Source organism: Callorhinchus milii, unplaced genomic scaffold (assembly GCF_018977255.1).
Source record: "Callorhinchus milii isolate IMCB2004 unplaced genomic scaffold, IMCB_Cmil_1.0 Scaffold11, whole genome shotgun sequence".
In the NCBI taxonomy this organism is placed as follows: domain Eukaryota; kingdom Metazoa; phylum Chordata; class Chondrichthyes; order Chimaeriformes; family Callorhinchidae; genus Callorhinchus; species Callorhinchus milii.
The window spans coordinates 16,978,524-16,990,315 of NW_024704752.1; the positions used below are offsets into that span (position 1 = coordinate 16,978,524).

The 11,792-nt window shown below is 41.4% G+C and overlaps 2 protein-coding genes across 10 annotated transcripts in view; both read left to right on the forward strand.

Annotated features, from left to right (window-relative positions):
• rsrc1 (arginine/serine-rich coiled-coil 1) overlaps positions 1-749 on the forward strand; it is a 157,867-nt gene extending 157,118 nt beyond the window's left edge. For 4 of the 5 annotated variants that reach the window (XM_042338941.1, XM_042338942.1, XM_042338939.1 and 1 more), the window contains one exon: positions 348-749. In XM_042338941.1, the coding sequence (XP_042194875.1) occupies positions 348-446 (99 nt within the window). In that variant the 3' untranslated portion in view covers positions 447-749. 5 annotated transcript variants of the gene reach the window in all.
• Positions 750-1,620: 871 nt separating this feature from the next.
• Positions 1,621-11,517, forward strand: mlf1 (myeloid leukemia factor 1). Of its 5 annotated transcripts, none has more exons than XM_007888403.2 (8): positions 1,621-1,779; positions 3,688-3,835; positions 4,243-4,287; positions 6,496-6,582; positions 7,794-7,922; positions 10,252-10,411; positions 10,751-10,871; positions 11,037-11,517. In XM_007888403.2, the coding sequence occupies exons 1-8, from the start codon at positions 1,733-1,735 to the stop codon at positions 11,206-11,208; spliced, it is 909 nt and encodes a 302-aa protein (XP_007886594.2). In that variant the 5' UTR covers positions 1,621-1,732; the 3' UTR covers positions 11,209-11,517. The 5 variants fall into 5 exon arrangements, with proteins under 5 accessions (XP_007886594.2, XP_007886593.2, XP_007886595.2 ...); XM_007888402.2 differs by lacking the exon at positions 1,621-1,779 and adding an exon at positions 2,873-2,988; XM_007888404.2 differs by lacking the exons at positions 1,621-1,779; positions 4,243-4,287 and adding an exon at positions 2,873-2,988.
• The last annotated feature ends 275 nt before the right edge of the window (positions 11,518-11,792 follow it).

Sequence of the window (11,792 nt, forward strand, 5' to 3'; positions counted from 1 at the left end):
GGATATAAATGGCTCAAGACAACTGGATAGTTTCTGTTTAAAGGGCAGGTGGATATGACGAGCAGGGAGATAGGATTATGAACAGTCAAGAAAAGGGTGGACTGCTGAGCCAAACGTTTGGCTTCAATCACTCTGTGACGCCTCTCATTGATATATTCTGGTCCACACCATTTACGGGGAACAATTCTCATCCTCTCGAAATTCTGATTCAAAGACTTCTTTGGGAAAACGTAGGTGGGAAACGAGAAAATAAGATTTAATTTTTTCATGGCAGGTAATGGTGAAATCAAACTGTAAATGCGTATTATTTTGAGTTGAAACTGTTTTTGTGCATTTTTCTGCTGCAGCTGTTTGTCGACAAGAAAGAAGCAGAAGAAAAGTGGTTCAAGAGGTTAATTACTCTGCGGCAGGAAAAACTGATGGGAAGCCCCGTGTCTGGATTCTGATTTTTGTTTGAACCATAAGTGTTTGTAAAACCCACTAATTGTTTTATCTTGTAAAACCGATGTTTGTATTTCTACCACCGGAGAGTGAGTTTACGTGTAGTAATCGGCTTTACGAAAATTGACACCAGATAGATGTTAACTTCAATGTCAACGAACGGCGCGGTCCAGGCTGAGACTTTTCCCTGTACACCCGACCGGGCAGCGTTCGTACAGCCCTTCGCGTTATTCAAATGGATCGGGTTTGCGAATAAAACTCTCGGTAATCCTCGGAGTCGGGGGTTTTCTCCGGGATCTGACTTGCAACTCGCGACTTGTTCCGAAGCAGCCTCCTCGCTTGCCGACGTGCTGGGGGGGACGCGATGCTTGGCGCAGAGCCGACCGCGCTCGGTGGGGGGTGGGGGGGGGTGGGGTGGGCCGCCCGCCCGCCCGCGCCCGCGTTCTTTTCAGCCGCCGCCGACCGGCGTTTCAACGGTTCTTCGGGGGTCTCGCCGGCTGGTTTGCCGTCGCCTCGCGGCGCGGCGGTCGCCTCGCACCCCTTTCCGAAGGGGTGGGTCGTTCGTTCGTTTCCCCCCCCCTCCGCCCGGGGTGGTCCGCGTTACCGTCTTGGCGAAGGTCTCTTTGGTCCGGGGGTGGGATTGGAGGGGGGGGGGGTCGGGTCGGGGACCCACGGTGACGTCGAGTAAACAGTGCGAGAAGCCCCCTGAGGGGGGGGTTGGGGGTGGGGGGGGTGTGAAAGAGAGAGAGACGCCATGTCCTTCCCGCTGGGGGAGGGCTGTCCTCCACACGTGACGGCGGGCAGGCGCGTCACGTCACTCCCCCCCCCCGGTGATTGTGAGCAGCTCGCGGGGGCCGCCCTGCGGATTTCAAACCCCGTTGACCGTTGGCTCTCGTGCTGGTTGGGTCACGCGGTCGGGTCGGTGCACGTGACGCGACACGCGCCTGCATGCGTCGTCGAGCGAGCGAGCGCGTGCGTGCGTGCTGGCTTGGCGTGTGCCTGTTGTCATAGCGACGCCGCTGTTGTCGGGGGGGCGGGAGAGCAAGACGATCCCCTTTTGCACGTGACCGAAGTGGTGGTGGGTGGGTGGGTGGAGGAGAGAGGGCGTCCAATCAGAGACGGCGGTTTGGACGCGTTGCCGTGGGTGACCGCGCGCGAGATGGAGCGGAACGGCGGCGGCGGGGGGGCGGGGCCGGACTCGGACTCGGGCTCGGGCTCGGACCGGGAGGTGGCTGCGCGCGCGGAGCTGCCGGAGTCGAGGGGACAAGTGGCCGAGGCGGGTCTGAGTGAGATGTTCAACAATATGCTTCGCGATTTCGAGGAGGATCCGTTCTTCGCGTAAGATTTCTTTTTTTTAAAAAATACACACACAACGCACACACATATATATATACACACACACACACACAGTCACAGAGAGAGACACAGACACAGAGAGAGACACACACACACACACACACAGACAATAGATGGATCTGTGTGTATGTCATATACCTTCTGATGCCCTAAATTGTTGGTCGTCGATAATATTTTTTGTTCGCTGAGGCGGTGGTGGGGAGAGGGGGAAAGAAGGATAAATGCAGCCAAACCTTTGGTTAAATGAGTCAAAAGTCGTCTGTAGTTGGCGTCGGATGGATAGCCCTAAAGGTTTATTATTATTATTATTTTTATGTATGTATGTATGTATGGGGGAGGTGGGGGAATTATTTTGCCTACAAATACACAGCCACTACACTTTACACTCTTTACCCCTGATCCGAAATGCTGTTACGCTGTCCGGCGCCTTGGGACGTCCTCCCGACACGAAAGGCGCTCTCCGTCCACACGTGATCTTCTTGTTGTTGTTGTTGTTGTTGTTGTTCACAGTGAAATCCGGTGAAGCGCTTTCAGACACCCAGACCCCACCCCCCGCCGCCTGCTGACCCTAACTGGCGGATTTGCCGTTTCGTCTTCGTAGCCAAATAGCAAATGTTCTCTCTCTTCCCGAGGGAGAATAATATTCCATGGTTTTCCGTGCGGATAGTCTCTCTATACCTGTGCGCAATTGGCTGCCGGGCATCACTCTTCCCCCCCCACCCCCCATCCCCCAAATACACAGTCAATTCACTTTACAGTATATCTCCTGCGAAGCGCTCTGAGACGTCTCGAAGACGTGATAAAGGCGCTGTATCAAATGCGAGGATTATTATATCTGGGTTATATACCCCACCCGGTGTTTTCAATGTAGACGTGGTAGATTAGGATGGGGGTAGGGCAGAGAGGAGGGCTGTATCCTGGTGTCTGAGTTTTATTTTAATGTTTGGTGTAAGAATAACTTGCACGTCGTCTGACCGTGAGCTGTTCAAGGGCATTGAAGTTGACTGGGACAGAGTCCAAAAAAAGACGATCAGAGGGAGCCGTACATCAACTTTGCCATATCAAGCTATAGTCCAAGCAGTCGACCTTGCTCTCTCCCTCTCTCGCCCGAGCTTTTTCTATCATGGCAACGCCAATGACAGTGATACTGCCACAACACATCATTTCTAAGAACTCCACAAATAGTGGAAGGTGATTTTGTGAAATTGTACTGTTTTTAAATTGGCTTTACGCACAGAAAATATTACGTCGGGGGTGGGGGGGCTGAAGACTTGTGGAATGACCAAGGCAGAAGTCTCGAGCAACACGCTGAAGGAATGAACTATTAGTTTCTAAAAAGCATGAAGCTAGTTAATACAGTTTAAATAGCATTCAAGACGACGTAGCTAAAATTAAGCCATGCTTGTTAACTTTATTCTTTATTAAGCCAGACAACTTTTGGTTGTCTATTATTTGGATTATTTAAATGATGAATTGGGCAAATATTACTGCATACAAACTGGGTACACCCCCTGTGGTAGCAATTGTAAGAGAAATTACCCCCAATTTAATCTGTGCAAATGGTTCACACAACAAATCCATGTTAACGATTCTATAGCACTGTTGAAAAAAAGAGGAGAGTTTCTCCCAGTGTCCTGGCAAACGGCTTTACAAATATTATTGATCATTCACTTTGTGGCTGTTTGTAGGTCATTGCACGCAAACTGGCTGCCGTATTTATCTACAAATGCATCCTCATTAGGTTTACAGTAAAGAGCTGTGAAGCGTTTATGATGTGATAATGATAAGTATATAAATGCAAAATTATCTACTCTTTCCCTTTTTGTTAAACTTAATATGCTGTCTAACCTAAGGAATAAAATATAAAATACCAATTTTCTCCCTATTTAGGGACCCATTCCGCGCACATCAAGAGCACATGAATAAGATGATGAGAACTTTTTCAGATGGCTTTCAACTGGATCAATGTTTTGGTAAAAACAGACAAGTGGAACAAAGCTGCTCTAACAATCAAATGCCTTTCAGTGATGATCGCAGGGTATGATACTTAATTTTTTTTACTCTCGTTCAAATTCATTGATTATTTTGTGGAATTTAAAGTAGTGTAGGCTAGTGTGACATCGAGAGTTGCTTGATATTTTCTGTGGAGAATTTGTAGAGCCAAATGTAAACATATAAGACTTGGGCAGAGAAATGCTTTTGGAAGAAAGACGTGCAGTAGTTTCATTAGTGTGACATTTCAAACTTGTTTTTCCTTCCTCGACTTTCCTTTCACAGACTTCAGTTCCCACAATATTAGATAGATTTTCTGTACAGTGGAGCATGTTTCCTAAACCATTCTTTCTTCAAGGAGATGTCACTGTACAATATGCAATGCTAAAAAAATTATCAATTTGACAGAAATTTAGTGAAAGGCTGCAATTTTCTACCTCTGGTATTTTACAGGAAATCAGCCGTTCGCTCGTGCCTTTTGACTGTTTTGGTAGTATGGTTAGTACAGCATGTATAATTTTTCTCTGAAGAATCTCTTTCTCATTTTAGAGCGGGAAGGCTACAGTACTAACAAGGATTTCAATAAGCTTTTGCTTCTCTAAAGCTGGGGCAACCTGAAATACAGTACGAGTAGCCATTCTGTTTTAATGGTCTGACAGAAATTTTAATTATTCTTGTAAAAATAAATGAAACATGAATTGAAGTACATACACACGTGTGTTATTCCAGTTCCTTTTGTGTAGTTTTATTGATAGTACTGTAACACGTTTGTATCTTAATAGCTAAGTTGTAAACTCCAAAATGTTACACTTGCATATAAAATTGGTCGGTGGTGACTGTAAAGACAGAATGGCCTTTCAAGTACTGTGGCCGTATATCCTTAACGAGTGGTTGTTTGAATTGGATCCCCAAACTAAGGAGTAGGTGGGTCATTGTTTTTTTAAAAAAGAGCTTATTTTTATATATATTATATATACACACAATTAACACCCAATATGTAGTTATCCAGCACCTTCCATATCAGGAGCTATAAGCATGTCGGTACCTTAATCCACTAGAACATTAGACTTTTCCATTTGGAATAGATATTCTATGTGCATTAGGTAGCAGAACTACTTCATCTTTGGGCTCCATGGGGTCAGGGGGAGCGATGGTAAAGAGATGCTTTGGTCAGGATTGATCCCGGGAGGTGGGCAGGAGGAGAAGATTTGATGGTTTGTTCTTGAGGCTCTGGTAACGCAGAGAAATAGGTGTGTAAACGTAACCTAATTGTATCTATCTGCGTGTAATGTGCAACTCAACATGTAACATGTATTCTATTATTGGAAAAATAACTTGGAAAAGTAAAACGTGTTTTAATATGACAGCATCGAAGGCTGTTGCCATTGCTCCTGATGGTGCAGCAAACATTGATTTGCATGACTAATAGTGGTGAGGATATTGCTTGATTATAGACGGAAAAAAAACATTTTGAAACAAATGCATTGTGAAACCATTGAACGGCATGAGATTACTCGTAGAATCGCACTTGAACTGCATGTTTGGGTATTTCCAACCTCATAAATTTGTCTCTGTGTTTACGTTAATGCTGCAGTTCTGTGCAGTTGAGCTTTGAGCACTCTTCCATCAATCTGTTCCCACTACATTTCATTACTGGCACCAGAACTATAAAGTTATCATGAATTAGCTAGATCAAGGATGAAATGTTTGGATAAAATAATTTTTTTTTAAATGGTGGACTGATTTTAGTATCATAACCTGAATGTCTTGGTAAAGTAGCTCAGTTGCAAAGAGATGAGCATCTAGAGTGGGAGTGTTATGAAGACAGCAGGAGAGGATTTGCAGTGGTTTGAGGATATTTCACCCAGTAAATTAATAAAATGTTTTAATTACATTTTATTTTTTTAATTAAAATACTTAAAAATCTGGCAATAACAAAAATGAAGAATTGGAGGAGGAAGGGAGTATAAAATTTGCCTTTCATCAATATCATGATGAAAATGTTTCATTTTCACCATCAACCTTTGTTTTGTATTAATTTGTGTTTATATTTTAGTGATAAAGATTGTTGTGCTACAGTCAGTTTTAAATGTTTAATTGCTAAATTGTTCGATTTTGAAATTCACATGCATTTCATATAACTGTATACAACAAAGAAAGGGAAGCCAATTCATCAGAAAGTCGTAGCTGATTAAGTCATGGGTTTTCAACGGAGAAAAGCTCAACTGTTACTTGATACATCAACGCAAATAAAATTTTCTGAAAATAAAAATATACCAATTTCAGCATAGACTGAGGTCATTCAGTCCTTTGCCCCTACTCTATCACCCTTTACTATTAATCCTACTTTACATCTCTTTCTCCTTATCTCTTAATTTACTTCTCAGGTAGAATCGCATTCCTTTTTGACTGATTCTATTGATCCAGCCTCAGTATCCCTTCCCAAATTCCTCTACTCCAGGGGAAAGAGTCCCAGTTTAGGCAGCGTGTCTTCATATACAATATATTGTCTTATACCTTGTATCGTCCTAGTGACATGATGATTATCATATGAAGTCCTACATTGATCTTTCTTCCAATGCAAGCAGCAGAAGTTCAGGTAAAATCAATTTCACCATGGGGATCGCCATGCACTGTTGATGCCATCCACTGCATTTAAATCCACTTCACTTTCGTCCTCACAATGTATTTGGTGTATTATGATAGGTTGCAGAGCCAATGGACCCATTCAAGCACATGGAGAACATGTTGTCTCACGTGAGGAGCAGAATGTTTGACAGGCGTGGAATATTTGTAAGTGTAGTCTGTCATCTCACCATAAATATATGAGGAAAGTACATGGCATTCTTCTTAATTTTCAATCCTACATACACCACTAAAGGTTCTGTCACTATTAGTTATGTTTTGATCATTATCTACTAAGGTTTTGTTATCGATGCTTATTTTGTTTGTAAAGATCTATCAAATGTATTTACTCAGTGGTCTCTTTGTCCAATCTATTGCTTGGCATTGTAATAGTCAATTTTGTATTTTCTCTCTCGAAAAACCATATAGATCAGTAACAAGATAGCTTGTTTATTCATTCACAATTTAAACATTGTTCCAAATGTTCTGAAGCATTTGCACTGCTCAATCTCAAACAACTCTGTTTCAGGTTCTATTTAGCCAAGCACAACACAGATAAATGCAGCCTATATTTAGGATTTTTCTGTCTTCCTCCAATTGTTCAAGAACATAACATTTTTGAGATGTTCAGGAAACAAACCTGCATTTACCTGTCAGGGTAAATGAAATATCTATCTCAAATTAAGCGTCTTAACACTCAACTTCATCTGATACCAGAACCTCAAAAGCAGAAGGCACAATGTTCTTCTGCATTTCCTAGTCTGAGTTGTCAAGCCTTAAAGACCACAACAACAACTTGACTTATGTAGCACCTCCACATAGGGTAATGTCTCAGAGCTCCACCTCCTTCAGTACTTTTCCCTTGAACTTCCAGTGATTCTTAGCACCTTGATTAACTCCTGCAATGCAGTTACTTGTCAACCACTCAACTGGATTATTAATTTAGGATCTGATGAAGACCTGCAACCAGTTATCCCTGACCTGTCAATTAGAAATGAGACTATGAGTTTATTTTAGAGGCATTACTTGGGATTTCTTCTCCCTTACCTCCCTCCTCCTCCTGCCCCTACCCCTCAACCCCCTCATAAAAAATCTGGTGAATCACTTTCCAGTGGTGTATGGAGAATGCTTCAATTTCAAGATTTATGAAGATTGTACAAGGTAAGTAATCCCTCTTACAAGAAAAGCATGGTTAATTCATTTATAAATACTATACTGCAAAGATTTGGCTGCTTAAAAGGTGTATATTTAAGTGAGTTAAATGATATGTCGTCATTTTTAATCTGCAGTTCATGAATTCTTTGATTGGAGCAAGTGGGGATACAATCCAGCTAAGCAAAACTATAGCAGTTTATTTATTTATATGTCTTCTCCCATAGCATGATCTGCCTTCCAATTCGAATGGTCACTCTTTCAGCTCTTCCAGTGTAAAGACCTATACAAAATTGGGAGATAAACCTGCAAAGTTATTTGAGGCTTCAAGTCAAACCAGACAAGCTCCTGGTGGGGTAAGTAGGTTTCTAAATAAAGACGAGAAGCATGATATTATTTGCCTAAATTGGATCCGCTAAGGAAACCATGACATTTCAGTTTTACATTATGTGGGGATAGACTCTGAATTTATGGTGCTATTTTAATCACAGATTCTACCATGGCCAAAGGGATTATTTTGGCTACAGTATTTTGAGAAAGGAATGGATAGTGCCCTTAAGTATCGAAGACATAAGTGACTTTACAAAGTTGTGTGTGGCTACCCATACTACTTAAGCCTTGACTGATGACAGTGTAAGGCCAATGTTGAGATTCTTCAGCTATGAAGAGCTGAACACAAAGTTGAGAATGGTAGATAGATACAGGAGTTGACAGAAGAGAGATAGCAGTAGTAATAATAATGATAATTATCCTTGTGCTTAATGTAGTAGCTTATTACTTTGTTGACCCTTCTCAAAGCGCTTCACAAAATTTACTGTAAAGTGTAGTGACCTTATTTGTAGAAATCTGCGAGGCCTTACAGTCTGTGGTCAGCATAGCTATGATTGATGATCAGTGTAAACGATTTTTTTAAAATAATGTAATAATACAGAGCCATAAATCAGTACTCGTATAGACACTCTTTATTGACCTAAAAATAGTCCATTAAAAATACATTTAGACAGCTTGATGGTGCAAATAGCTTAAATCTCAATCTTTTACTTTGTCTCATTAACATCCACCGTTAGAAAACAGTTTATTTGCCATCTTGAGCTAGATTAAATGTAAGTTCTCAAGCCGTGTTCTAAACACACTTCTCTGAAATTTTCAAAGTAGTAACTGTCTTAAATTTGTACATTCGGTGCCACAACATAGTACTTACAATGTTAGCAATCCAAATTTCTTTTCACACAAATACCTTCTGTCTGCAGCTTTTAAAACTTAAGAAACTTCAATTACTAGCTAAAAATTACTGGCACAAAGCAATTTCTGTTGGCATCAGTATGTGGAAAATTCAGTTTGAACTGCAAAACAGATTAAAGGTAATGTGCCTGCATGCAGTTCAAAATACCCTGTGGATGTGATGACAGAACTAAGCACCACATTGAGTTATCGTAATAAAAGCTTCTAATAATAAGTCAAGAGCACAGTGATAGGACCCGAGAACGCTTAACCAATGATATGCAAGCTCATTAAATGCCAACCTTTCATGTCTGAAATGGCAACATGTTCATTCATTCAGTTTGTGTTGGAATGCTGAAAGTGAACAGCATTTCCCAAGTATATGTAGCCAAGAGTTTCAAACCTTCCGGTTTAAGAAAATTAACTTTACGTTTATCTCTGTATGTATGAAGTATGTACAGGGTGACCAAAAAGCCATGATACCATTACAATGTCTTATAAGTCTTGAAGAAATTATGATATTATTGTTTTTAGATAGTAGGGAATATATCACGACTTTTTGGTCACCCTGTATATGAAAAGTAATTTGAGGCCAGAGAAAAAACTTTTCATTCAAAGGTCTCTACGTATGATGCAAAAAATGTAGCTTCCGGATTTTCTATTTCTACTGTATTTGTGACATCTCACCGCCCCTCCATTTCTGGGCAAATCTGGGGGCACTGCAGATGGGGAAAAGCCACTTGCATTCCAGAATGTCTCTATTTAGTTTAGTGGAGTCGTAAATTTGGACCAGCCTACAAGCCATGTCAAAGCTGCGTGACCAAGCAATACTGCCTGGGTAATCCTTTGAATTAGCTGATTCAACAAGTGAAATTCTCAAAACATAATGTAATATGTAGCACGGAAAACATCAAGACCAAAGGTCCTTTACCTTTACAGCAAGTATTCTGAGAGTGGGGTTGATGTGATTGCGTGCTTTTTTGCAGCTCTAAAGCATCCAGATCATTATTGACATTTTTTAAAAAAAAACATAAGGAGAGCTCTAAATGTATTGCCCTTGACGTCTATTTTGTAGAATTCTAAATAAGTAGGGAGAAATTCCACTTAGATCTAGATTTACTCTTTTAACATAACATTTCAGAGTGATCAGAATTTGTCAAACGCTTAAACACAGTCATCAAATTTGAAGCCTTTTTAAGAACTACAAAAAATGGGCTTCAGATTTAAAATTGATTTTAATAATTTTGTCAAAATCAGCCCATGACTGCTTTGTTAATAGCGTAAATTGAGACCCAGGAGGAATATTACAACAACAACTTGCATTTATATAGTACGCTTCATGCAGAGTAGCGTCCCGGAGCGCTTACCCTAAAGATATGTGATAAATATTTTGCGGGATATGTTGAGCTTAGTACGCATCTTTGGGTTGATGAAAAGGAATTGGAATTGGGTTTTCTTTTGCAGATAAGAGAGATAAGGAAAGCAGTCAAAGACTCTGACACCGGAGAAGAGAAAATTACAATTGGTCATCACATTCATGATCGCGGTCATGTTATTGAAAGATCCAAAAATGAAAAATCAGGGGTTTCGGAAGTGAATCAGGAATTTGTCAACGTAGATGAAAGTAAGGTTTATTTGAAATAGACATTTTAAGTCCATTTTGAAAGATACAGCAGCATGTATGCCAGAGAAAAATAGTTTTTAATCTTTTACCAGGAGGAAAAAAAAGTCCTGTTTGTTTCTCTACTCATTGTAGTCAGTGTTACAGGACTGGTATTTCTTGTGCAAATATCTTCCATTGGACAGTATTTGTTTGGTGATAAACTAGTACAGGGCAGATACCTGAATGCTACCGTCAATTACTTGCTTTGGTGAATGTTTATGACTGTTATGTGGAAGATCTCTATTTAAGATTGAGATTTTGCCTGCATTTTGTCAGTAACATTATTTTTGCGATTAAAAGATGAAGCAGATGCCTTTGATCAAGAATGGGAAAGTGGGGTGGCAAATTGGAGGAGCAGTGGACTATTTGCACAACCTTCTCGCACTCGTGTAAATAAGGGCCTTGAACCTGGAGCAAAAAGGTAGATTTTTTTACAAATTATTTTTCTCCTAAGCAAACCTGAATAATAATTTCATTAGAAATGCAAGAGTTCTATCGGCTACATGTGTCTCGACTCACTAACATTTGCCAATTAAAATTGTGATTTGTAAGAAATAAGACTGACACACGATGATTCATTTTTCAGGGAGAAGTCTCTTCCCCGAAGATCCCTTCAAGGGTTGAATAATAACACGCGTGGGAATATGAGTGAGATGGTTCAGGGAAGCGCATGTGAACTGCAAAACAGAAACACGTGTGGGAAGCCACAGAGGAGCCAATGTGAGAGGGAACGTGGGAACACGCGGCCATCTTGCTAGAGAAAACTCGCGCCACTAGTTTTTCGTCACTGTTGAGTTCTTTTGTGCTTTCACGTTCTCGTTCCCGATCCTGCAGAACTGTTTCTGCGTCCTGTATAACCTCTGGCTTTCGCTTCGCAATGAGAGCGCCTCTCCGTCACTAGGAGCCCGCTAACAAATGGTGGGAGATACTCGGTCATCGGCAAAGGCATTTCAAACGAGCACATTGTGTAGTGTGCGCGTGTGTTTTTTTTTATCGGTTACGGTGACGAGACTTGCTGTATGACTCACAAGCCCACAAGAAGCCAGTGAATAAAATCTTACCATTAACTGTGGTGATTGTGAATACCTTACCCTGACACAGCCCAACCCGCTGTGACTTACTGTCGTGCTCCGCAGATCACTCATCGGGAGCACTGATATTCTATATCAAATGCAAAGATTATATTATTATTATTATTATTATTATTTGTAAACACACCTGGGACATTGACAAGGGAAGAGGATGGTGATGTCAGTGGTAGTGAGGGACAAATGAGGCCAGGGTCGAGTTATCCGGAGTTTGCGGTAAGTTGCCCTCCGGCCTGCGGGGGGCGGTGTGCGCG